At 43.4% G+C, this 27034-nt stretch overlaps 3 protein-coding genes across 4 annotated transcripts in view; all 3 read left to right on the forward strand.

The window, feature by feature from the left end:
- Positions 1-27034, forward strand: part of Ankle2 (ankyrin repeat and LEM domain containing 2) — a 38565-nt gene that overhangs the window by 6812 nt on the left and 4719 nt on the right. The window contains exons 3-10 of one of the 2 annotated variants that reach the window (XM_006984088.4): positions 11448-11654; positions 12848-13041; positions 13155-13343; positions 19442-19564; positions 21883-21949; positions 22897-23069; positions 24355-24461; positions 24975-25165. In XM_006984088.4, the coding sequence (XP_006984150.1) occupies positions 11448-11654; positions 12848-13041; positions 13155-13343; positions 19442-19564; positions 21883-21949; positions 22897-23069; positions 24355-24461; positions 24975-25165 (1251 nt within the window). Of the gene's footprint in view, positions 1-11447; positions 11655-12844; positions 13042-13154; positions 13344-19441; positions 19565-21882; positions 21950-22896; positions 23070-24354; positions 24462-24974; positions 25166-27034 lie in introns of both variants that reach the window. The other variant, XM_006984087.4, reaches the window with a different exon arrangement.
- On the forward strand, positions 3233-6300 carry LOC143270454 (uncharacterized). Its single transcript, XM_076560390.1, has 2 exons — positions 3233-4314; positions 6049-6300. The coding sequence occupies exons 1-2, from the start codon at positions 3359-3361 to the stop codon at positions 6149-6151; spliced, it is 1059 nt and encodes a 352-aa protein (XP_076416505.1). The 5' UTR covers positions 3233-3358; the 3' UTR covers positions 6152-6300.
- Positions 4321-5686, forward strand: LOC143270455 (uncharacterized). The gene is made up of 2 exons (XM_076560393.1): positions 4321-4495; positions 5316-5686. Exons 1-2 carry the CDS (start codon positions 4338-4340, stop codon positions 5569-5571), a joined length of 414 nt encoding a protein of 137 aa, XP_076416508.1. The 5' UTR covers positions 4321-4337; the 3' UTR covers positions 5572-5686.

A 27034-nucleotide genomic window follows, 5' to 3' on the forward strand; every position in this document is an offset into this window, starting at 1 on the left:
AGCTGTTTTTATTACTATAGCTCTATAGTAGAGTTTGAGGTCAGGGATGGTGCTGCCTCCAAAGGTTGCTTTATTGTATAGGATTCTTTTAGCTATCCTGGGTCTTTTGTTTTTCCATATAAAGTTGAGTATTTTTCTTTCCAAGTCTGTGAAGAATTGTGTTGGGATTTTGATGGGGATTGCATTGAATCTGTAGATTGCTTTTGGTAAGATTGCCATTTCTACTATGTTAATCCTACCTGTCCATGAGCATGGGAGATCCTTCCATCTTCTGATATCTTCTTCAATTTCTTTCTTTAGAGGTTTAAAGTTCTTATCAAAAAGGTCCTTCACTTGTTTAGTTAGTGTTATCCCCAGGTATTTTATATTATTTGTGTCTATTGTAAAGGGTGATATTTCTCTGACTTCTTTCTCAGCCATTTTATCATTTGTGTATAGGAGGGCTACTGATTTTTTTGAGTTGATCTTGTATCCTGCCACTTGACTGAAGGAGTTTATCAGCTGTAGGAGTTCCCTGGTAGAGTTTTTGGGGTCACTTATGTATACTATCATATCATCTGCAAATAGTGAAAGTTTGACTTCTTTCTTGCCAATTTGTATCCCTTTGATCTCCTTTTGTTGTCTTATTGCTCTAGCTAGAACTTCTAGTACTATATTGAATAAATATGGGGAGAGTGGACAGCCTTGTCTTGTTCCTGAATTTAGTGGTATCGCTTTGAGCTTCTCACCGTTTAATTTGATGTTTGCTGTTGGCTTGCTATAAATTTCTTTTATTATGTTTAGGAATGTTCCTTGTATTCCTGATCTTTCTAAGACCTTTATCATGAAGGGGTGTTGGATTTTGTCAAAGGCTTTTTCAGCATCTAAGGAGATGATCATGTGGTTTTTTTTCTTTCAGTTTGTTTATATGGTGTATTACATTGACTGATTTTCATATGTTGAACCATCCTTGCATCCCTGGGATGAATCCTACTTGGTCGTGATGAATAATTGTTTTGATGTATTCTTGGATTCGGTTTGCCAATATTTTGTTGAGTATTTTTGCATCAATGTTCATGAGGGAGATTGGTCTGTAGTTCTCTTTCTTTGTTGCATCTTTGTGTGGTTTGGGTATCAGGGTAATTGTTGCCTCATAAAAAGAGTTTGGTAGTGTTCCTTCTGTTTCTATTGTGTGGAACACTTTGAAGAGGATTGGTATTAGTTCTTCTTTGAAAGTCTGGTAGAATTCTGCACTGAAACCATCTGGTCCTGGGCTTTCTTTGGTTGGGAGACTTTTGATGACTGTTTCTATTTCTTTAGGGGTTATTGGTCTATTTAAATGGTTTATCTGGTCTTGATTTAATTTTGGTATGTGGTATTTATCCAGAAAATTGTCCATTTCTTCCTGGTTTTCCATTTTTGTGGAGTACGGGTTTTTGAAGTATGATCTGATGATTCTCTGGATTTCTTCGTTGTCTGTTGTTATGTCTCCTTCATTTCTGATTTTGTTAATTTGGGTGCTCTCTCTTTGCCTTTTGGTTAATTTGGCTAGGGGTTTGTCTATCTTGTTGATTTTTTCAAAGAACCAACTCTTTGTTTTATTGATTTTTTTTTTTTTGTATTGTTCTCTTGTTTTCTATTTCGTTGATTTCAGCCCTCAATTTGATTATTTCCTGGCTTCTATTTCTCCTGGTTGAGTTTGTTTCTTTTTGTTCTAGAGCTTTCAGTTGTGCTGTTAATTCATTGGTATGGGATTGCTCCATCTTCTTTATGTGTGCATTTAGAGCTATGAATTTTTCTCTTAGCACTGCTTTCATAGTGTCCCATAAGTTTGGGTATGTTGTACTTTCATTTTCATTGAATTCTAGGAAATCTTTAATTTTTTTCTTTATTTCTTCCTTGACCCAATGATGTTTCAGGTAGACATTATTCAGTTTCCGTGAGTTTGTGGGTTTTCTATAATTTTTGTTGTTGTTGAGGTCTAACTTTAAGGCATGGTGGTCTGATAAGATACAGGAGGTTATTCCAATTTTTTTGTATCTGTTGAGATTTGTTTTGTGGCCAAGCATGTCGTCAATTTTTTAGAAGGTTCCATGGGGTGCTGAGAAGAAGGTATATTCTTTTGTGTTAGGATGGAATGTTCTGTAGATATCTATTAAGTCTGAAAGACCCCCGCTCCATTATGAGGATATGGGGCGTTGGGCCGATGTTATGCCCCCCCAATAACTTGGCCTTAGAAACGCCATTCTGCAGGAATCAGAAAAACAGGAGTTCACAGCCATAGCCAGCTACCCGGCCTTGACAGAGATAGCTATGGCCAGCCTTGAGAGAGATAACTGTGGTCAGCAGCCTTGGGAGTAAGACAGTTGATATTTTATGGCGGGCCCCTGGCCTTGAGGAATAAGCAGCTGGCCTGGACAAGGCCAAATCAGCCACACACATATGACCCCAAGTTCACCCTGGCCTTCTTTGAAACAACCAATAGGGACCCTGTAACTATGCTTCTCGCTTCTGTAACCGCGCCTCTGCCCCTGGGATCCCATAAAAAGTCCCCCTTGCCCTAGGAAAGCGCGCAAGTCCTCCAAGAGACTTCGCCCCAGGTACCTGGTCTTAATAAACCCTCTTGCTTTTGCATCTGATCTGTGGTTTCAGTGTGTTCCCTGGGTTTGGGGTCTCTCCCGGAGAAAGATCTCAGCCGGGGGTCTTTCATTTGGTGGCCCGTACGGGGATTGAGACCCCTCCCTGGGACCACCGACCCACCATCAGGAGGTAAGCCGGCCGGCCTTGATTTATGTCATCCCTGTCCAGTCTGAGGGTTGTCTGTTTGTCTGAGTGTTAAATGTTGTTTGTTTGTCTCCGCGCCTGCGTCTGATAATCTGTCTGTGTCAGTGGATCTGAAAGGGGGGACCGACGGGTCTGGACTTCGCCACTGAACCCTGGGAGACGTCCTAGGGGAATCTGGGAACCTGGAAGACGTTCCACGGTTCATCTGAAGTGCCCTCTGTGGCACGGTCTGAAGACCCCTCTGGGGGCACGGTTTTTCTGGTTTTGCTTTCGGTTTGGAACCGAAGCCGCGCAGCGAGTGTTAGTCTTATTTATATTGGTCTGTCGTTTTTTGTTTTCTGTTTAACCGTTCTCCTCTTAAAAACAGCCATAGGACAGACTGTCATCACCCCCTTGAGCCTCATGCTTAAACACTGGTCAGACGTAAAGACACGAGCCAACAACGAAGGAGTCGTAATCAAAAAAAAAAAAAAAAAATAGATATAAGATGGCCTCATCAGGAAACCTTTAACCTCAGTCTTATTTCACAGGTGGAAAAAAAAAAGTTTTTGCTTCCAGTCCCCATGGCCACCCGGACCAGGTCCCATACATTGCCATGTGGAGACTCCTGACAACAGAACCTCCCCCATGGGTTAAGCCGTTTCTCTTCCCCTCAGCCCCCCGGCGGCAGCAGCGCTCGCCGAATCCCGGGGCCGAGGAAGCCAGATCGGCGGATCCCTCCCACTCCCTGTTCCTCCCTAACCCCACACCAGCAAGTCTTTTCCTCTCCCCGCAGGCCGCTGCTCCGACGCGCAGGCGGGCGCGCGGGCAGGCTTGCAAGCGGGTGCGGGAGAAGAGAACGCGCAGGCGGGTGCGCAGGTGGCAGCAGGTTATGGCGCCGACGCGCAGGCAGGGCTGCCGGGAAGCTAGGGCGCCGGGACGCCCCCTGCCCAGTCCCCGCAGGCCGTCAGCGGTGATGGCGGTGGCGGCGGCGGGTGCCGGAGCTCCCCGCGCCTCCTCCCGTCCGCGCGGCCGCGGCGCGGTCGCGGGGGTCCGGGACGGCGCTGGGGGGGGCTCCCCTCACTCCCCGCTCTCCCCGGCTGTCCATGTCTCCCGTGCGGGCGGAGGAGTCCGCCCCGCCGGGCCGTGGTTTTCCGCGTGGCGCCTAACAGCGGACTTGGAGCTGGTGCAGACCAGGGGCGGGGCCGGCGACCAGCCGCCATGGAGCGCGGCGGCCCCCGGCGCGGCTGGCCGGACCCGGGCGGCGGAGGCCCGCGGCGGCACAGGCGGGGCCAGGGGCGGGGCCGGCGACCAGCCGGACCCGGGTGGCGGGGAGCCTGCGGCGGCGCAGGCGGCCTCGGTCCCGGCAACGCCCCACAGCCGCTCGCTCGGAGGGGCGGTGGATAGCGCGATGGGCGGCCGAGCGGCACAGTCGGCAGCGGCGGCGCAGGCGGACACGGGATGTGGCAGGGACACGCAGGCGGGGCCGGGGATGGGGTCGGCGAGGGACCGCCCCCTGGCCGGCGACCCACAGCGATGTGCCACGACCGGCTCCGGCCCAATATGGGGAAGGTGACTAGGGGGCGGCGTCACCCATGGACGCCGAGTCACCCCGCCCCGAGTGTTACAACCCCCCCGACAGCGCCGGAGGGACCGGCGGCTCCTGCAGCGGCCCCCAAACAGCGGAGGATGAGTTCCTGCTTCCTCCCCAATTGCTGGTCGCCTACGAGGAAGGCGGGACAAAGCAGCGAAGGTAGGGAACACCTACATCTCTGGCCAGTTGCTCTTAGCGGGTCTCCAGGGGCTCTAACCCCCTACCGATTGGGCTCAGGTTACCAGAAAGAGACGCCGGCAGCGCGTTTTTAAAAAAAGGACTTAGAGAGACATGGAGGGAGAGGAAAAACAAACAAAAAAGTCCTGGCCACTGTAATGTCTCAGGGACAGGTCAGAGAGGGAGTTAAGACGTTAGGACGGGAGACTTAAAAAGGACACTGCTTGACAAAGACAAAGTGCTTACTGTAAACAGAGAGGACATTGGGCTCGTGACTGATCAAAAAAAGCCTCAAGGGTCTCGGAGACCTAAGCCAAGGGTCCTCAATCTGGAAGATTGGGGAGGTCAAGGCCAGGAGACCCCCTCCCCCCGACCTAGGATAACTCTCAAGATTAGGGGGCAGCCAGTGACCTTCCTAGTGGACACCGGGGCTCAACATTCAGTCCTGACCCATACCGGAGGCTCTCTCAATGACCGCACAGCTTTGGTCCAGGGGGCCACAGGTAACAGGAGGTATCAAAGGACCACCGAGAAAAAAAAAAAAAAAAAGGTTCAGCTGACATCTGGACAGGACCCAAAGGGAGCCCCCTACAAGTCCTAGCCCTTTAAACTGTTCGTGGACGAGAACTCAGGCTTTGCAAAAGAAATGTTGATACAGAGACTGGGGCCATGAAAGCCCGGTAGCTGCAGGATGGCCCGCCCCCCTGTCTACATGTGGTAGCTATTGCTGTTTTGCTCAAGGATGCAGGGAAACTGACTTTGGGACAGCCATTAACTGTGTTATCCTCCCATGCGGTAAAAGCTCTGGTCCAGCAGCCCTCAGATCGAATGGTGTGCAGACCAGTTGTCTCCCTCAACCCCGCAACCCTGCTGCCTGGTTCATGGATGGGAACAGCTTCCTCCAAGAAAGAGAACGGAGGACTGGAGCAGCCGTCACCACCGAATCGGAGATAGTTTGGACCTCACCACTGCCACCTGGAACATCGGCCCAAAAGGCAGAGCTGATCGCGCTGACCCAGGCCCTCCGGATGGCGGAAGCCCGGAGGACCAGGAACTAACAAAGAAAATGGGGGCGAAATAAAGCCCCGAGCGACACGCTTACATCATAGATGGACAGAGGCCTTGCCTACCAAGAAAAAAAAGACCGCTAACGTGGTAACCAAGAAATTCCTGGATGACATCTTTCCCAGGTATGAAATACCCCAGATATTGGGGTCAGACAATGGGCCCACCTTTGTCTCCCAGGTAAGTCAGGAGGTGGCCAGGCTACGGGGGATCGATTGGAAACTTCATTGTGCATACAGCCCCCAGAGCTCAGGACAGGTAGAACGTGCAAATAAAACCATTAAGGAGACTTTAACCAAATTAACGCTTGCAACTGGCACTAGAGATTGGGTGCTCCTACTCCCCCTAGCCCTTTACCGAGCCCGGAACACTCCTGGGCCTCATGGCCTAACCCCGTTCGAGATCATGTATGGGGCTCCCCCACCAATTGTAAATTTCCTTTACTCTGATATCTCCTCTTTTGCCACTAGCCCTCCAATTGATGCAAAAGACGGTGCAAAAACCCCTGCCTGCCGGGAGCAACTGAACCGCCCGGTGATGCCTCACCCATTCAAGATTGGGGACTCTGTCTAGGTCCGACGCCATCAATCTAGGAACCTAGAGCCGAGGTTGACGGGACAGCGGCTTGGGTCCACACGTCGCATGTAAAGGCTGCCAAGGAACCCGACGAAGCTGAGGGCACCGAGACATCTAGTTCAACGCTCTCCAAACCCACTAAAGATAAAACTCACCCGGGGGTCCCCTTGATCCCCCTAATAGTCCTCCTGACATTGGGAGGGGCATCACCAGAGAGCCTGTTTCCCTGACGCTGGCCCTGTTACTAAAAAAAATTACCATGGGCGGAATAGCTGCTGGGGTAGATACAAGACTGCAGCCCTTATAGAGACCGGCCAATTCAGACAGCTCCAAGTAGCCATGCTCAACAGAAAAGATTTAAAAGATAGTTCCAAAGGTCACCATGGTTTACGACCCTTGTCTCCACCATTATGGGCCCCCTAATCGTCCTCCTGCTCATTTTATTGTTTGGGTCATACATCCTCAACAGATTGGTGCAATTCATCAAGGATAAGGTTTCTGTTGCCCAGGCTTTGATCCTAACCCAGCAATATCAGAGGCTCAGACAGTCAGAGATAGAGTTAACCCCTTATTCTCCATCCTAAAATGAAAGATTTCATTTGGTACAAAAGAAAATGGGGGAATGAAAGACCCCCGCTCCATTATGAGGATATGGGGCGTTGGGCCGATGTTATGCCCCCCCAATAACTTGGCCTTAGAAACGCCATTCTGCAGGAATCAGAAAAACAGGAGTTCACAGCCATAGCCAGCTACCCGGCCTTGACAGAGATAGCTATGGCCAGCCTTGAGAGAGATAACTGTGGTCAGCAGCCTTGGGAGTAAGACAGTTGATATTTTATGGCGGGCCCCTGGCCTTGAGGAATAAGCAGCTGGCCTGGACAAGGCCAAATCAGCCACACACATATGACCCCAAGTTCACCCTGGCCTTCTTTGAAACAACCAATAGGGACCCTGTAACTATGCTTCTCGCTTCTGTAACCGCGCCTCTGCCCCTGGGATCCCATAAAAAGTCCCCCTTGCCCTAGGAAAGCGCGCAAGTCCTCCAAGAGACTTCGCCCCAGGTACCTGGTCTTAATAAACCCTCTTGCTTTTGCATCTGATCTGTGGTTTCGGTGTGTTCCCTGGGTTTGGGGTCTCTCCCGGAGAAAGATCTCAGCCGGGGGTCTTTCAAGTCCATTTGAGTCATAACATCTGTTAGGTCCTTTATTTCTTTGTTAAGTTTCAGTCTAGTAGATCTGTCTTTTGGTGAGAGTGGTGTGTTAAAATCTCCTACTACTAATGTGTGGGGTTTGATGTGCGTTTTAAACTTTAGTAGTGTTTCTTTTATGAATGTGGGTGCTTTTGTATTTGGAGCATAAATGTTTAGAATCAAGACTTCATCTTGGTGGATTTTTCCTGTGATAAATATGTAATGTCCATCCTGATCTCTTTTGATTGATTTTAGTTTGAAGTCTATTTTATTAGATATTAGGATAGCTACACCAACTTGTTTCTTAGGTCCATTTGCTTGGAAAGCCTTTTCCCAGCCCTTTTTCTCGGAGGTAGTGTCTGTCTTTGAAGTTAAGGTGTGTTTCTTGTATGCAGCAGATGGATGGGTCCTGTTTTCTTATCCATTCTGTTAGCCTGTGTCTTTTTATAGGTGAGTTGAGACCATTGATATTGATGTATATTAATGACCAGAGATTGTTAATTCCTGTTATTTTTTTGTGGTTGTGTTATGTTGTCCTTCTTTGGTGTATGTTGGTGTGGGATTATCTATTGCTTGATTTTTCATGGATGTGTTTAGCTTCTTTGGGTTGGATTTTCCCTTCTAGTGCTTTCTGTAGGGCTGGGTTTGTGGACAGGTATTGATTAAATCTGGTTTTATCCTGGAATATTTTGTTTACTCCGCCTATGGTGATTGAGAGTTTTGCTGGGTATAGTAGTCTGGGTTGGCATCTGTGGTCTCTTAGTGTCTGCATAAGATTTGTCCATGATCTTCTAGCTTTCATAGTCTCTACTGAGAAGTCTGGTGTTATTCTGATGGGTTTACCTTTATATGTTACTTGGTCTTTTTCCTTTGCGGCTCTTAATATTTTTTCTTTGTTCTGTGTGTTTAGTGTTTTGATTATTATGTGGCGAGGGGATTTTTTTTTTGGATCCAGCCTATTCGGTGTTCTGTAAGCTTCTTGTATCTTCATAGGTATTTCTTTCTTTAGGTTAAGAAAGTTTTCTATGATTTAAGAAAGTTTTCTATGATTTTGTTGAATATATTTTCTGTGCCTTTGAGTTGGTATTCTTCTCCTTCTTCTATCCCTATTATTCTTAGGTTTGGTCTTTTCATGGTGTCCCAAATTTCCTGGACATTTTGTGTTACGACTTTTTTGTCTTTAGTGTTTTCTTTGACTGACGAATCTATTTTCTCTATTGTGTCTTCAGTGTCAGAGATTCTCTGTTCCATCTCTTGCAATCGGTTGGTTATGCTTGTTTCTGTAGTTCCTGTTTATTTAGTCAGGATTTCTATTTCCAGCATTCCCTCAGCATGTGTTTTCTTTATTGTCTCGAATTCATTTTTCAGATCTTGGAATGTTTCTTTCATCTGTTTAATTGCTTTTTCTTGGCTTTCTTTGATTTCTTCCCATTTTTTGTTCGTTTTTTTCTTCCATCTCTTTAAAGGAGTTTTTTTATTTCCTCTTTAATGGAGTTTTTCATTACCTCTTTAAGGGAATTTTTTATTTCCTCTTTAAGGGAATGTTTTATTTCTTCTTTAAGGGCCTCTATCATCTTCTTAAAGTCATTTTTAGGATTGATTTCTTCTGTTTCTTCTGTCTTGGTATGTTCAGGTCTTGCAGGTGTAGAATCACTAGGTTCTGATGTTGCCCTATAGGTCTTTATGTTGTTGCCTGTATTTTTGCACTGGCGTCTACTCATCTCTTCCTCTGCTCGGTGCAGGTGGTGTCTGTGTCTGAGAGTGCCTCCCTTGTTCTAATTTTTAGTCTTGGTTCAGTAGGAGTTCTTGGTTAAATTGGTGCTATTGGGCTGTTTCTTCAGGGGCAGCTGATTTCAATCGGTGAAGTATATACTTATGATTCTGGTGATCTGGTTTGGTGGCTGGGCAGTGCCTTCTTCTGTGTTCCCAGGTCACGTTTTGTTCATCCGTCAACTCCTCAGCTGATCTTGTTTCTTCAGACTTCAAACTGTAGGCATCTGAATCCTCTCCCGGGTGGATTTCAGCTGAGCAGGGTAGTCTCACCAACACCTCCAAGTTGTTGGGTTTTGCAGGATCAGCAGCTGGGCCCTGGATTGTCTTCAGACAGAGTGTTCAGATTCGTTCTGGTTCTGTCCCACGGAGATAGCTTCTTCCCCGGGTGTTGGGGTTAGAGGCGTCCCTGCCTCTGCTTGTCGCTGCCGCCTGGCCTGTATGACCCTGTCAGCCGCAGCTGCCTGGCCCGTCTACCTCTGCAGGTTGCTGCTGGGCCTGTATGTCCCTGTTGGCCACCGCTGCCTGGCCTGTCTACCTCTGTGGGCCACCGCAGGGCCTGTATGTCTCTGCTGGCTGCCCCGCAGGCCTACCTGCCTCTGCTTGTTGCTGCTGCCAGGCTTGTCTCTCATTTTCTTTTTTTGGTACTAGGAAAATACTCTTGTCAGATAGATTTGACTTGGAAATGATTGGCTCACTTCCATTTGTTAGTAATTTTGCCGATTAATCGTCTTCCCTCTCCCTCCCCACCTCTCTGCCCTCCCACCCAGTTTCTCCATGTAGCCCTGGCTATCCCGGAAAATTATGCTTGTGCATATCTTTTGTTTGTTTGTTTGTCTTTTTTCTTTCTTTCCTTTTTTTTTTTTTTTTCCTTTTTGGTTTTTTGAGACAGGGTTTCTCTATGTAACTTTGCGCCTTTCCTGGAACTCACTTGGTAGCCCAGGCTGGCCTCGAACTCACAGAAATTCACCTGGCTCTGCCTCCCGAGTGCTAGGACTAAAGGCGTGCGCCACCACTGCCTGGCTCTTGTTTGTTTTTCGAGATAGAGTTTCTCTGTGTAGACTTGGCTGTCCTGGCACTAGCTCTGTAAATCAGGCTGGTCTTGGAACTCAGAGATCCGCTGCCTCTGTGTCCCAAGTGCTGGGACTAAAGGCATGTGCGACCACTGCCCAGCTTTCCCTCCCCCTCTTAAATTCATTACAACCTGAACAGCTTTTGGGTTAATAAGTGTATAAATAATTTTCAATCTCAAGGAGTCATATTTTGGGGCTAGAGGTCTGTTTTAGTTGGTAGAGCATTTTCCTATTATTATTCATGGAGCCCTGTGTTCAGTCCCAAGCACCATAAAACCTGATGTGGTGGCATGTAACTATTACCCCAGCACTTGAGTGGATGCTAGCCTGGGCTACATGAAACCCTGTCTCCAAAAAAGAATGAAAGAAAGAAAAGAATTGCAATTTTATTTTATTTTAGTCAGGATTATATTGTGTACTTGGACTAGCCTGGATCTTGCTGTATAGCCTAAGGTGGGCTTCAACTCAACAGCTCTGACTTTTCCTTATGACTCTTAGGATAAGAGGTATAAGCTATTATATCCAGTACAAGATATTAATTTAGTTTTGAATTATTTTTATTTAGATCTTTATTTAATCCATTTAAAATACATTTTTAGTAAGTTATTGTATCTTGGAATATGAAGTTAACATGCAGGTATATATGGTATCATTGCTTATATATATGTACACACATACATTGTCAGTGTATTCATTTGATTCTCTTGGATAGCCCAGGACCTCTTTAAGATAAAAATGGGGCTGGACGGTGGTAGCACACGCCTTTAATCTCAGTATTGGGGGTGGTGGGAGAGGCAAGTGGATTTCTGTGAGCTCAAGGCCAGCATGGTCTACAGAGTGAGTTCCAGGACAGGCTCCAAAGCTACACAGAGAGAAACCCTGTCTCGAAAAACCAAAAAAGGGATAAAATATGGGGAGTGGGTAGAAAGATGGCTCAGTGATTAAGAGGACTTATCCCAGCTCACATGTTAGGTGGTTCATAACCTACCTATAACACCAGGTCCAGGGGATCTGATCCTCTTTAGGCCTCCAAGGATACTCATATGCATACAGTCACAAAATTATACACTCATACATACACAACTTTTTTTTAATCCTAAAAGGTATTTCTTATAAAAGATTGAAAATCTGAACTGGGAACATGAAGGTGAAACCAAGAGATTTGTTAACAAATTTAAATTGACTGTTGAACTCTGGATACAATTAATACAGTGTTCGAACTATTCATCTCTTAATTTTCCCTTGTTACTTTCATACCCAGAAAGGATCCATGTTTATGAAGATAAAAAGGAAGCATTGCAAGCTGTCAAATTGATCAAAGGGTCCCGGTTTAAAGCTTTTACAACAAGAGAAGATGCTGAGAAATTTGCTAGAGGAGTATGTGATTATTTCCCTTCTCCTAACAAAACTTCGTCTTTACTGTCTCCTGTGAAGGCAGTGCCAGTCTTTGGCAGTGATGGGTTGAAAGGTAAGCCATGCCGGACTTCTTGTCATTACTATTATTTGCCACTATTATTCTCTTTCTTTGATATTTCTTCATCTGTGAGATAAATCTGGTGTAGGAGGAGGTGGAGAGCTGAGGGGCCCTACAGTGGACCAACAAAAGAGAAAAGGACTAGGGAGCTGCCCTGGGAAGGTTTGAGGACATAAAGGTGAATGGAGTCTGGTGCTAGTAGGCCCTGAAGCTGATGAGCCGAGTCTTAGCATGTGGACTACAGAAGCAGCAAAGGGAACACCTTCTGTCTTCTTGTGGCTCTAGCTGTTGCTTGTTTGAGTGTGGATATTTTGATGCTGACAACAATCTGTGTTTCCACCTGAAGGTACACCTACTTGTAGGATCTGCAAGAATCAGTCTCCCTGTGAGAGCTAGAAATCTACGCCCACTATATGACTCAGAGCCAGAAGCCCATTTGGAGAGGCTTGACCATGATTCACATCCCTCTCCCTGCAGTTGTTTAAGGTGGACTGCTGTCTTTCATTTGAGGACCTGTCTACTGCCCTCTACTCTTCCTTTACTTAGGTGTCTCTCCTTTCAGCTTGGGAAAGTGCCCATGCAAGAAATTTTTTCAAGAAGCTATCAGGTTTTGATTAAACCTTTAGAAGCTATGAGTAGAACTCTTCTTTTTTTTTTTTAAGAGAATTGTAGTTGCTGCTAATCCCTTGTCCACTTAACAGAATTGACATTTTTAGGTTTTTGAGAAAAGGTCTTAATAATCATGTCAAGCCAAGCTGACCTTGAACTTGCAGTCCTTCTGTCTCAACCCCCTGAATACTAGGATTCTAGGTTTGAACCACCACACTCAGTTTCTTGACTTATCTTCAAAGTACACTAAATGGCTAGGCATGATAGTGTATGCTCTTACTGCCAGCACTTGGGAAGCACATGTGCTCTATAAGTTTGGAACCAGCCTGAGCTACACATTTTGACCCTGCTTCAAAAAAAAAAAAAAGCACACAAAATGATGTCTTAATTTCAGTCTTCAATCAATCTTCAGCCATCTAATTGAGCTCAGCACTGCATTAGTACTGTGGTATGCTCTGTACCATTGTCATTTCTTACCCATCACTCCCAAGAGCTCCTAAAGCCTTTCACCACAGCGGACTAAGTGAGAAGAAAATATTTGTGAGATGGTGTTTTTCAATTCTGTCTCTTAATAGCAGATGGTTTGTGCCTGGCTGAATCAGAATCAGTAAACAAAGAACGAGCAAACAGTTATAAAAATCCCCGTACACAGGACCTCACTGCCAAGCTTCGGAAAGCTGTTGAGAAAGGGGAAGAAGACACCTTTTCTGATCTTATCTGGAATAATCCCCGATATCTAATTGGTTCTGGGGACAACCCAACGATTGTGCAAGTAAGTATGCCTTCAGCATCACTCCTAGTCACTGTTCCTGACCAGTGACCCTGTGTTTTAACAAACATGAAGCTCAGTGTTTTAACAAACACAAAATTCATCCTTTCTTTTAGGAGGGATGTAGGTACAATGTCATGCATGTTGCTGCCAAAGAGAATCAGGCTTCTATGTGCCAGATGATGTTAGAGACTCTGGAGAACCCTGAGTTTATGCGTCTGATGTATCCAGATGATAAAATGGACATGCTGAAGAAGCGCATCCTCTACATTGTTGACCTTTATCTGAATACTCCTGACAAAGTGGTGAGCATCCCTCATTAGTCTGTCCGCTGGAGGTTTAGGTTTCTGATATGTAGGAGTATTTATTTCTCTATGCTACATCAGTGTGCAAGGCTTGTGAAATATTAGGAAGACACAAATGCTTATTGACTTAGAGAGAAAGATGGTTATGGAGGTATTACACAACAAAACATTTCTTTGGGAGATGCAACACACATGTTGGGAACTCCAGCTAGCCAACTCATGACAGACCAAAGTACAGATACCACCAAAGTCCAACTTGGTGAACCAATGAGGGTTTTTTTTTTTTTTTTTGCTTTGTTTTGTTTTGTTTTGTTTTGAGAGCTGAGGACCAAACCCAGGGCCTTGCTTGTCTAGCTAGCGCTCTACCACTGAGCTAAATCCCCAACTCCACCAATGAGTTTCATTAGGGTTACTTATAGGTATATAGGTAAGAGGTTACTTACAGGAGCAGAAATGACTCAAAGACAGTTACATCACCAAGGACCACCCTAACATAACTGATAGCTCACAAAGCTGGGAACCTGGAGCACACTGCACAGCCTGTAGGCAACTCAACAGGTTAGAAAGTACCCTTACTGGGTACCTCTGTTAATCTAAACTTCTTCCAGGCAGCTCTGTTGGTTTCTGCTTTTTCCAGGCAGCTGGTCTGTCCTAATTTTCTATTGCTGTGAAGAGACACCATGACCATGGCAACTCTTATATATAGGGAGCCATTCCTATTCAAACCACATTTCACTCCCTGGCCCCCATAGACTTGTAGCCATATCATAATGCAAAAATTCATTTAGTCCAATTTCAAAAATCCCCATAGCTTATAACATTCTCAACACTGTTCAAAAGTCCAAAGTTCAAAGTCTTTTTGGAGACTCAGGGCTATCGCTTAACTGTAATCTCTGTAAAATAAAAAACAAAAAGCAGATCACATACTTTTAACATACACAAAATATACATTACCATTCCAAAAGGGAGGAAAGGGAGCATAGAGAGGAAATACTGGATTGAAACAAGACCAGAAACCAGCAGGGCAAACTCCAAATTCTGCATCTCCATGTCTAATGTCAAAGTGCTCCTCAGATGTCCAGCTCCATTAAGTTTTGTTGACTGTAAAACTTTTTGTTTCTCTTTCTTGGGCTGGTCGAACCTGGGCTGCAGCTTTCCTTGACAGGTATCCCACAGGTTGGTATCTCCAACATCTTATGGTTTCCAAAGCAATCCAGGCTTCACCTTCATAGCTTCACACAATAGCTTCTTGGGTCTCCATGCAGGGATACCCCTGACATCTGCCTGACCTTAGCAGTTTAGCCATGGAGGGAGATTCCACAACTCCTTTCTTACATCCCTGACTCTAAAGCCAGAACACATGGTCAAAGCTGCCAGGTTCTTCTGCTTGCTAGATGAGACATGGCCCCCTAGTTCAAATACATTTCCACCAGCTTTCTGTTTTTGATGGTTTCCTTCTCTGCCTAAGGTTGGCTCTCCTGGAACTCATTCAGTATACCAGGCTGGCCTCAAACCCAGAGATCCATTTGCCTCTGCCTCCAGAGTGCAGGGATTAAAGCTTTTCTTTAATTCTTTTTCACAAGTTGGAAGCTTAGATGGGTGGGGTCTTTCTGTGGGGTCACCACTCCCTTTAGTCCATTTAGGATCAGGCTTTTCTTTAAACTTTTTATCTCCTTGCAAGCTGGACTTAGCTCTGTTACACTTCTTGGTGCTCCATTTCTCCTCAAACGGTATATTTTGTAGTTTTCCTCAACCAATTTAATTCTTTTTCATTATAGATCTGCATAAGAGTCACCATTAATAACACAACAGAGTCAACTAGGCTGCCCTGAAATCTTCTCTGCCAATGTCATTAATCCAAAACTCTTCAGGCAGATTTTTTTGGACAAGGGCAAAAAGCAGCCACATTTTTGCCAAAATATTACAAGAATGGTTTCTGGGCCATATATAATTTTCTTCCCCTCAGAAACTTCCTGAGCTGGGCCCTCGCAGTTCAAATCACCCTCAGCAACACTGTTGTCCATGCTCCTGACTAGGATGGCCCATTTAAGCTTAAAAGTGCCCAAACAAAGCTTGGTCAGGGGTGATGATGGTACATGCCTTTAACCCCAGCACTTGGAAGGTGGAGGAAGAAGAATCTCTTGCGTTTAAGGCCAGCCTGGTCTACAGAGTGGGTGCCTTGAAAGCCAAGGCTACTCAGAGAAACTGTCTTGGGGAGGGGGGGGCGTGGAGGGGGGGGGTTGGTCAGGCCTATCACAGCAATACCCCAGTCCATGTTACGAACTTCTGTCCTAGTATTCTATTGCTGTGAAGAGACACCATGACCATAGCAACACATAAAGGAAAGCACTTAATTGGTGCTTGCTTACAGTTCAGAGGTTTAGTCCATTGTCATCATGGCAGGGAACATGGCAGCTTATGGGCAGACGTGGTGCTGGAGAAATAGCTTGAGAGTTCTACATCTCCATCCACAACCAACAGGAAGAGAGAGAGCTGGTGGGCCTGGCTAGGGCTACAGAAACCCCAAATCCCACCCCTAGTAACATCAAGGCCATACTTACTCCAGCATGGCCACACCTCCTAATAGTGAATGCCTCTCCCTGGTGACCAAGTATTCAAATCTATGCACTTTTGAGGGACCATTCTTACTCAAACCACCACATGGTCTGTCTCCGAGTTTTCTTTGTGCTCAGCTTCCTTCAGTCTGAGGGCTACTCTCTGCTTTTATTGTTTACTCCAGCAGTAAGGAGCCTAAGGAATCTGGTCAGTTTCAGGGACTTCCTAACGCTATTTTGAGTTTGCCTTCCTGTTTAAAAGAGCTTCCCTGTAGGTGGAATGTTTCTATCTCAGAGGAAACTGTTACACAAGGGGGCTGTGGGTGGGAGGGGCATGTAGCTCAAGAGGTAGAGTGCCTGCTTTATTGTCTGCTAGTCCTAGTTAGGTCACCAGCAGCATAGAAAACTGGTGGTATGTTCCTGTAATTTTAGCACTTGGGAAATGAAAGCAAGAGGATTAGAGGTTTAAGGTCGTCTTTGACTACACAGTGAGTTTAAGGCTAGTTTGTGCTATATGAGACTGTATATTAAATCAAACCTTGCTGGGTGGTGACGCACACCTTTAATCTCAGCACTCGGGAGGCAGAGGCAGGCGGATCTCTGAGTTTGAGGCCAGCCTGGTCTACAAGCAAGTTCCAGGAAAGGCGCAAAGCTACACAGAGAAACCCTGTCTTGGAAAACCAAATAAATAAATAAACAAATAAAATAAACCAACACATGGTTCTGAAGTTGAGAGCATTGGCTGTTCTCTAGAGGACCTGGGTTCAATTCCCAGCATCTATATGGCAGTTTATGAACATTTGTAACTCTGGTTCCATGGGATCTGACTTCCCTGGGCACCAGGAATACATGTCACAGGTTGTGCACAGACATAATTGCAGGCAAAACACCCACACACATAAAATAATTAAAATAACAACAAAAATCCAAGAAATTTGTGGTTATGAAAGTAACACTCAATTAAGAGATCCCATAGGTAGAGAGTGAAAGAGCCTCTGGCTGCTATCAGCCAAACTTACAGTCAGAATGTAGGTAGGTGGAGTACTCTAGGAGGTGGCCTGGGTTCTTTCAAGAAAGGTGTCAACTAGGCTGTCATTAGAAAGAATGCCAAAAAAGTTTGTTAAGAGTGCTTACCTAGCATGTGTAAGGCTTTGTTTGATCCCTAGCACCACTAAGAAAGAAAAAAAAAAAAAAAAAAAAACTGGACTAGTGAGATGGTTCAACAGGGAAAGGAGCTTGTGCCTGCAGACCTACAACCTTAGTTTAACCCCTGGCACCTGTATGGTAAAAGGAAAGAATCCTACAGGTTATCTGCTGAGCTCTATAGGCACCTGTGCACACAGTGTATGCATTAAATAAGTAAGTAAAATTTTTAAATAAAAGATTTTTTTTTTTAATTTTCAAAGGCATCTTTTAGTTGTTGTTTAAGTCTTCAGTAAGGATTTGAGACACAGGAATTTGTTTATATGAAGGAGAATGCAATGATAGGTTAGAACCAAGAACTAATCTCTCAGAAATCTAGGAGTTTAGGAAACCAGGGGAAGAATAAAAGAAAGCACTAGAGAGGCAGAGGCAGGAGAATTGTAATTTCGAGACCAACTTGGTTTACAAAATGAGAAGAAAGATAGGAGTAAAATTTTACAACAGAAAAATTCAGTTTGATGTGTATTTTTTTTAAGTGATTTCTGGTAGCCAGCCTAAGACTCCTGTGTGTGCATATACACAATTCTGGAAACAGAATCTAGTGTCTCAAATATGCTAGGCAAGCTCTCTACCACTGAGCCCACAACTTTAGTTTCTTTCACAAGGTGGTAATTTATGGGAGTTTTTGTTGCTGTTCTTATTTTGTTTTTATTTGAAAGTTACTGCTTTTCTGTTGTTTCTAACATATTACTGTTAGAATTATCCAGGGACTTAGAAGTTGAGTCCAGTAGCAGCAAAAATACAACCTGTGTCTCAAACAATAAATAGGGAAGGAAATTAAAGATAACTTTTTTATTTGTTTGTTTTTGTTTTTTGAGACAGGGTTTCTCTGTGTAGTTTTGGTGCCTGTCCTGGATCTCACTCTGTAGACCAGGCTGGCCTCAAACTCACAGAGATCTGCCTGGCTCTGCCTCCCGAGTGCTGGAATTAAAGGCATGCACCACCATGGCCCCGGTGAAATTAAAGATAACTTAAGATAGAAGAAGTAAATTGGGAAACTAAAGAGATAGTCACCTAAGCAAAATTACAGAAATAGATTTAAAAACAACTATAAGAATAAATAAATAAAGTCAAATTTCTCCCACCATATTCTCAAACACATCTGATACCAGAATTGTGTAGGAGACTCCAGCTGGATGGTCTCTACCCCAGTTCTGGTGGTACTGAGTGAGATCCCACAGAATCAGGGCTTAGTCACAAAACATTACCCTCACCTTAGACATCAGCCATAAGCCTCATTTGTCCGTTTTATGTTTCGACTTCTGAAATGTTGGAGTTATAGAGGAAAGTTCTACCATGCCCAGCTGATTTAATCACTTTTAGAGCATTGGTTCAATGACTATATAATGGGTCCCAAATTACTAAAGTTAAGCCTTTGATTTTACATGCCCTCCTTGGGACCTGTCACTTAACATCAAATAAATAGTGACATATTACTGTGCCAGGCTCAGGGCCTGGCATACAATGACTATATGCTAGCATGCCTAGTACTTTTGCCAACTATAAAAACAATGGTTTGGTGTTTTTTTGTTGTTGTTGTTGTTTTTTTTTTTTTTTTTTTTTGTGTGTGTGTGTGTGTGTGTGTGTGTGTGTGTGTGTTTTGGACAGGATTTTATGTAATCCAGGCTGGCTGCAAACTCACTATATAACAAAGAATGACCTTCAATTCCAGATTCTTCTGCCTTCACTTGTCAAGTGTTGTCACATAGGCCTGAGGCTTTTTAATTTTTTTTTGTTAAAAATTTTTTTATTGCTAGATAAGGTTGCTCATACCTTTAATTCCAGCACTCAGGTGGCAGAGGCAGGCAGGATCTGAGTTTGAGGGCCAGTGTGGTCTACATAGGGAATTCTAGGCTAGCTAGGACTACATGGTGAGACCCTGGCTCAAAGCACATTTTTTATTACGTATTTATTTATTTAGGGGGAGCAGGGGGGTGTCACTGGTGAGAAGGGGCCCTTGGCATGTGGATGTCACAGGACACAGTTCCCTTTCTCCACCTGGGGATTGAACTCGGGCCATCAGGCTTGGTGTCCAGCTTTGTGGTTTTGTTTTAAATCAGTGGTTCTCCACCTGTGGTCTTGACCCCAGAGTCACCTAAAACTATCAGAAAACACAAATATTTACATTATGATTCATAACAGTAGCAAAAGTACAGTTATGAAGTAGCAACAAAAATAATTTTATGGTTGGGGGTCACCACAACATGAGGAACTATATTAAAGGGTTACACCATTAGGAAGGTTGAGAAGCACTTTTTAAAATAAATACCTACTTTCACTGTAGAGCAACCATGTTAATAGTTTGACTAAGCAATTGTGCTTCTTCTCTACCTTTTCTAGGGCTTTGATACACCATTGCATTTTGCTTGTAAATTTGGGAATGTGGATGTAGTCAATGTGCTTTCTTCACACCCTTTGATTGTGAAAAATCCAAAGAATAAATGTGGTAAAACACCTGAAGACGTAAGTAACTTTTAAATTGCAGTTACTGTCTTTTGTTAAAAATGAAAATATATAAATTTGTATTCTGTGATTGTAGCTAGTGAAATCACAAGTAACTGAGTTGTGTTTACATTGTGGGTATATTTAGAATGCTGGCTGCTGAGCATGATGTACTCTGTGAAAGCAGCGTATCTATAGAGCCAAGAAGGAATGAGCTAACCTAGTCTTGCTGATTTTACCGAAACTGGCCATCAGTGTTCTGAGCAATTCAGTCTTACCATGTTCCTTCTAAACATATTAGCCAACCAAGTTCAAAAGAAGGCAGGGGTGGTGGTCATAATGATGGCTGTAGGTGGTAAGGAATGATGGTTATAGTGGTAGTAGTGATGATGACTGTAAGGCTGAAAGCAGCTGATGTGTTCAACTCATTGTATAACAGATAGGAAGCTGTTATACATACTGCTGCATTCATGCCTAGTGAAGCAAGCTTTTTTGTGTTCCTTAGCAGTAGAACAAAATGTGCTACATTGCATCGTGTGCTTGTGCTATAAAGACAGACCTAGCTCTAATAAGAACCGAAATGCTAATTTAAGGATCAAACATTAGATGCTGCTGGCTGACCGAGATCTACTACACTCATCTAGTGAGAGTGTCTTCCTTAGTCTCAGGCCCCTTAGCTATTACATTTTCTAACACTCATGTACCCCAGTCAGTGGAAAACTTCCCTGACATGAATAAGGCCTGGTATTAAGGAGTGGAAGGGAGAACGAAAATTAAAAAAAATTAAAAAAAAATTTACAGAAAAATTGTTTTGGTTTTTTTTTTTAAATATCTTTTTTTTTTTTAAAGATTTATTTATTTATTATGTATACAGCATGTTTGCCTGCAGGCCAGAAGAGGGCGCTAGATCTCATTACAGATGGTTGTGAGCCACCATGTGGTTGCTGGGAATTGAACTCAGGACCTCTGGAAGAGCAGTCAGTGCTCTTAACCGCTGAGCCATCTCTCCAGCCCAAAAAATAGTATTTTTAATCTGTATTTTTTTAAAACAATTTTCTGATAACCAACCTAAAACTCATGACTATTGTGTGTGTATATATGCAATGTTAGGAACAGCACCTAGGGTCTCAATATGCAAGGCAAGCCCTCTGCAACTGAGCCCACAATTTTAGTTCTTTCACAAGGTGGTAATTTATGGGGTTTCTTGTTGTTATTTTTTATTTGAAAGTAATTGCTTTTCTATATTATTAGTGTTGTAATTACCCAGTGGTTCAGAAAGTTGATTCCAGTAGCCACAAATTCTATATGATGTAGTAGCTCTATTTGAGTTCAGATATCCAACAGCAAAAATTTATATAGAGAGGGTGTACTTGCATACTGTAAAACTCCAGCTGAGAAACTGTCAGCATGTCCATGTGTATTTATATTTATACTTGATATTATATATATATATATATATATATACATGATATACTTTTTATTAAACTTGATATTTATACTTTTAAGGTTTTTTTTCTTGCAGAAAATGGGAAATAAAAGTTGTGTAAAGATAAATAAAGTTTACCATGTTGCTAGAGTGTTTTCTTGCCCTGTTTCAATGGGCTTTTATAGTGATTTTTATAGAATAGGCTGTGCTATTGAACACAGGTTTTCTTTTCATTTCTCTTTTTTGTTGTTTGCTTATTTTTATGTGTGTGGGTGTTTTGCCTGGATATTTGTCTATACCACACTCATGCCTTGTGCCTGTGGAGGCCACGAGAGTGTCAGATCCCCTGAAATTGGAGTTACAGACATGTTGATGGAAATTGAACCCAAGTTCTCTGAAAGAGCATCCAGTGCTCTTAACCACTGAGCCATTTCTCTAGCCCCCTAGCACAGGTTTTCTGAGTATGAGTTTTGTGAAATTTTTGGTGTTAAGATAATCCTAGGGCTGGAGAGGTAGTTCAGTGGTTAAGAACACTTACTGCTCTTACAGAAGACTGGAGTTCTCCATTCCCAGCACCCAGGTTGGATGACTCACTGCTACCTGCAACTCCAGCTCCAGAGAAACCAACACCCTCTTCTGACCTCTGGGGCATCTATACTTACATCACACACACTACACACACACACACACACACACACACACACACACACAGAGAGAGAGAGAGAGAGAGAGAGAGAGAGAGAGAGAGAGAGAGAGAGAGAGAGAGATAAAACATATACCGATATACATAATAAATAATAAAAAATTTAAAGATACTATCCTACTGGATTTAAACTTTAAAAAGATTTTATTTGACAGGAAATGTAATATAGTAATATTTAGAATGTTCAATTTGTCTGTTTTGTTTAAATAGGTAATTTGTGAAAGAAGCAAAAACAAATCTGTAGAACTGAAAGAAAGGATTAGAGAATACTTAATGGGTGAGTTGTGGACTCAATACCTGGCATGGAAAGCCCTTTGTAAGAGTGAACTTGGGGCAGTACAGCAGAGGTTTTTCTGCTTTCCCAAGTTCTGAAAAAGTAGTTATGAACTCCCCTTAGAGCCTGTTGAAATTATCCATTGTTTTTTTTTCCCTGAATACTGTACCTCCTTGCTTCATTTCATACTGCCCATTCTTGTTCGAATTTTAGGCTCTCTATTTACTTAATTACTGTTCAGGGACTCACCCCATCCTTGAGACGGGTTTCTCTGATCACTTTTGGTTGGAGAGAGCGGAAACACAGAGCCCCTTGTGGTTTGTTATTTGGCTTTTGTTTTTAGTTTCTTTCTAAGAAGGTGTATTTTGGGTCTGCCTCCCTCCTCTGCCCTTCTGAGGCTATCTAACTCAGCTCAGCCTTTTAAAACTGGGGACCCCGTCTTGGCCATTATCCTGCTGGGATTGTGGAGGTACGATACTCATTTATATTCCTTCTCTCTTTCCATCTCTCTGCTCTCCTCTTTCTCTCTCTCCTACTCTGTCCTCTCTCGCTTATCCTCCCTTTTTCCCCCTCCATCCCTCTCTCCATTCCTTGCTCCTTCAATTGTGGGGTATCTACCAGAGAAAACTACTCATACATGGATTTAAGCCAATAGAAAGTGTTTATTAAGCCGGGCAGCGGTGGCACACGCCTTTAATCCCAGCACTCGGGAGGCAGAGCCAGGTAGATCTCTCTGTGAGTTTGAGACCAGCCTGGTCTAAAGAATGAGATCCAGGACAGGCACCAAAACTACACAAAGAAATCCTGTCTCGGGGGGAAAAAAGAAAGAAAGAAAGTGTTTATTAGCAGGATGGCAGCTTCACTGATTGTTCGGAATCCCAGTGTTCCCCCAGACCCACACTGAGACCACACAAGTAGAAGCTTGTGGCTGACATTTATCTCCTCTTCAGGTCACTACTATGTGCCACTTCTGAGAGCAGAAGACACTTCTTCTCCTGTCATTGGGGAGCTGTGGTCCTCAGACCAGAGAGCTGAAGCCTCTAATGCTGACCACTGTAGAAGTAGCCCCAGAGATCCTGTGATGACACTGAGAGCTTTCGTGGGGCCTCTAAGTCCATCCAAGGTGAGTGGTCAGGGAAGAAAGTTTTGGGACTGTCCTGGCTATCTCTACATTTTAGGGTTTGGTGCTCCAGCCTGTTGTTTTGTTTTAGTTTTGGAGATCAACTCATGGAAGGCTAAGGCCATCTTTATCTGAGACTACCTCTGATGAAGTGATAAGGAGGACTTAGAGTGTTTTTTGTTGTTGATGATGTAGCCAGGGAAGGTGTATTGGAAGCCCAGGTCTCCTGACATAGTAGTGTTTTCCTGGGCAAGCCCCTTTTTGTCCCTTACCAGTCTGTTGTGACTTGGGGAGCTCCACATTTACAAATTCAAATTCCAGACTGAGGTTCCTACACTTGGAACTTCTCCCCCTTCCTTCATATTCCTGAGTTCCTATGATATACCTGTCCTTCTTTGAGCCACAGCCAGTTGAGCTCTGTTCACACATGAGATGGTCAGGAAGTTTATAATGATGAAGTTTCTGGATCACAGATTATACATTCTTATATGCCAAATTTACAATTGATGGCTTTCTCCAGTGAAGTACCTCACTGACAATGTATAAACTATTATTTAAAACTCTAAATAAACTGTTTATGGTGGCACAGGCTATAATCCCAGCTTCTTGGGAGACTGAGGCAGGAGTACCACACTTTGAAAACCAGCCTGGGTTATACATATAGTCAGACCTTATCACAAAACAACTTTCTTTCTAAATAATTCACAAGAATGGAACCGTTCCAAATGATGTCAGACTGTTGGGATTAGAGCTGTGTTCTATGCCTTCTTAGCATGGTAGGGGATGTCAGACAGTTGGATTAAAGCTTCATTCTATGCCTTCTTAGTGTAGTAGGTGATGTGTTAGTCTCATAAATGAGCTACAGTAAACATACAATTCCAGTAAGGATTATTCATGACAGATTGATGTCAGCTACATATATATATATGTAGGGGAAATGGGACATGTACCAATGAGGTGGAGGTAGACAATACCTGTTGTTCTTAGGATGAGGCCTCATACTTGGGCCATCCTGGGCCAGATCTGACCCTCAACATGGGCCAGTACAAAAAGGCACCTCTCCCTTGTATGATTGTTCCTGAATAGTTGTAAACAAACATCTACTTAGGAAAAGTCACACAACCAACCCTCCTTCCCCTGATCCGGTGAGGTCATACTCCCTCTTGGCTATATAGTAGAAATGCCTGCAGAATCTGTAAAGTGGTAGAAAGCCATTGAGTCTGTAGTGTCGGTTCTGAGTCTCAGGTGAGCTGCATGAAACAGCCTGTCTTCCACTTTTTTCTTTTAGGCTGAAGATTTTCGAAAGCAATGGAAAACTCCACCTCGAAAGAAAGCAGGCTTCTTCCACAACATCAGAAAGTCTGACCCAGAACGAGGCATGGAGAGAGTGGGAAGGTATTTACTGGACCATGACTGATCAGCTGAGCAAAGTGTGCTGTGTGGTTGTGGATAGATGATAGAAAAATATTAACTGTGAATACTGAAATGTTAACAGTTCCCAGATGGATTTACTAGGAGCTGTTAGAACCTTTTTTCAAAGTATGTGCCAGTTTGACCCTGCCACAGACTTTGCCAAAAATAAGGACATGTATTAGGCTTTGCATGTCACTTTTTGCTGTGAAGTTGGTATGAGTGAGTGTACACTAGGCTTCCATGAGTGAAAGTCATTTAATGATATATCAGAGTCGCTCCTCAAAGGACATGGCAGGGTCTTACCAATAAGGGAGTGCTAGAAAATGTCTCAAGTTTAGGGTAAAATAAGACACTCAAAATTAGAGTTTTGGTACTTCAAAGATTAAGTGCTAATTTCTGTGTACTAAGTTTTTTTTTTTTTTTTTTTTTTGGTTTTTTTGTTTTTTGTTTTTTTCCTGTTTTCTCAACTGGTTAATTGTGTTTTATTTCTTACAGGGAGCTAGCTCATGAGCTGGGGTACCCCTGGGTTGAATACTGGGAGTTTCTGGGATGTTTTATTGATCTGTCTTCCCAGGAAGGCTTGCAAAGACTAGAAGAATACCTTACCCAACAGGAAATAAACAAAAAGGCTCAACAAGAAATAGAAGAAAATGAAGGTTGCCTTCAGGACAGAGCCTTGGTTTTTGGTAAGCAAGTGCAGGTCTGAGGTATCTGTGGGTTTTTCTTTTCTTTTTCAATGTGCTTTTACTATAAAAGCAGATCTTTTCCTCAAAGTCATGTCAGAAAATATGCATATAGTTGTGTTAAAAAACAAACAAAAAGGCATCACAGAAAGCTATGTGTGTCTGAGCACTTATATGTATATGCAGCTATATGAATTGTGTTATATGCACATAAAGTACATAAAAATACAGAATCACAGCAAGAAAAGTGTGTATACAGGTATAAGTGAAAAATGTGGCATCCTGGCAAGTAGTCTGATACTGTTTCCTGACCTAGATATACTTTATAGTTGAATACAATGTGTAATGTCAGGAAAAGGACAAGATAGGTTCCACAATACTGGGCACTGTATTTTGTCAGTCACTATGGTGCCTTGAGCAAGTTAATGGAATGCTTGGAAAAGGTTAAACTGAGTACGAAAAACATAAAATAGGTCATAACTCACCAGCACCATTAAAAAAGGGAAAATTAATGTGTTGTATATAACTCAGTGGTAGAACATGTGCTTACCATGAATAAAGCCATGAGTTCAGTCCCAAGCACTAGGAGGGTGGTTGCACGGAGATATTATTAAAGTTTTTAATATTGTAAGGAAAAAGGCAAAAATACCCCCAGAATGAAGTGGGAAAAGAAAAATGCACTTTTTTCCCCCCCGAGACGGGGTTTCTCTGTACTTTGCGCCTTTCCTGGATCTCACTCTGTAGACCAGGCTGGCCTTGAACTCACAGAGATCCGCCTGCCTCTGCCTTCTAAGTGCTGGGATTAAAAGCGTGCGCCACCACTGCCCGGCTAAGAAAAATACACTTTAAAAGAAGTAAAAACAAGCAGAGTAGTGGTGGTGCACACCTTTAATCCCAGCACTAGGGAGGCAGAGGTAGGTGGATCTGAGTTTTGAGACCAACCTAGTCTAGGAGTGAGTTCCAGAACAGCCAGGGGTACACAGAGAAACCCTGTCTCGGGGGGAAAAAAAAAAAAAAAAGAGGAGGAGGAGAAGGAGGTGAGGGAGAAATACCTTAAAACACCCTAAGCCATGATTGTAAGATCCTAGTGTGGAAAGGCTCCCACCTTACCAAAGTAAAGGTGCTGTACAGACTGGGCTGGCAGTTTGTTCAACACAGCTTTTATACGAGAAACCTCAACGTAGCTTACTTCACCCTGCAGTTGAGGATTGGCTGAGGAAGTAGTTCTATCCTTAGCTAGAAAAAACATGCTTTTAAAATTATGTTTTAAAGAATGGTGAATGATGATAACAAGTATAGAGTGGTGTACAACAATGTGTGCAGTTAATGGGGAAGAAAATGATAGAATTTGGTATATTCACATAATATTAATTTTCAAAATATTAAGATGACTATAGCAACATTAGTTGCACCTCACTTGAAAGTTTTCCAGACATTTTACAACTACCATATATCATTTTTTTTTATTTTAATTTCCATGTGGGTGCTGGGAATTGAACCAGGGTTCTTTGGAAGAGCAGTCAGTGCTCTTAACCACCAAGCCATCTCTCCAGCCCCAAGCATATATCATTTTTATAGTTAAAAGAAAAACTAGTCAATTTGACAGTGCACTAGAAGGGAGCTGGAAGAAGAGTCTTCACAAAAGTCCTCCAGCTGAATTCCTGCCTCCTCTCTCCCTTGTGCTTCTGCTGTTCCCACGTAGAGCACCACCCTTCCTGGAGAAGAACTGGCTTAGAGTTGTTGTTGGTACAGTAAAACTTTACTTTTACCTCAGAATAACTTTCACTGAATCAGAAATAAAACTTAAGTATTAAAATGAATCAAACTAAACATATTCTAAACTAACATTAAGGCACTAATACAAACTTTGTT

Source organism: Peromyscus maniculatus, chromosome 23 (genome assembly GCF_049852395.1).
Source record: "Peromyscus maniculatus bairdii isolate BWxNUB_F1_BW_parent chromosome 23, HU_Pman_BW_mat_3.1, whole genome shotgun sequence".
NCBI classification, from domain to species: Eukaryota; Metazoa; Chordata; class Mammalia; order Rodentia; family Cricetidae; genus Peromyscus; species Peromyscus maniculatus.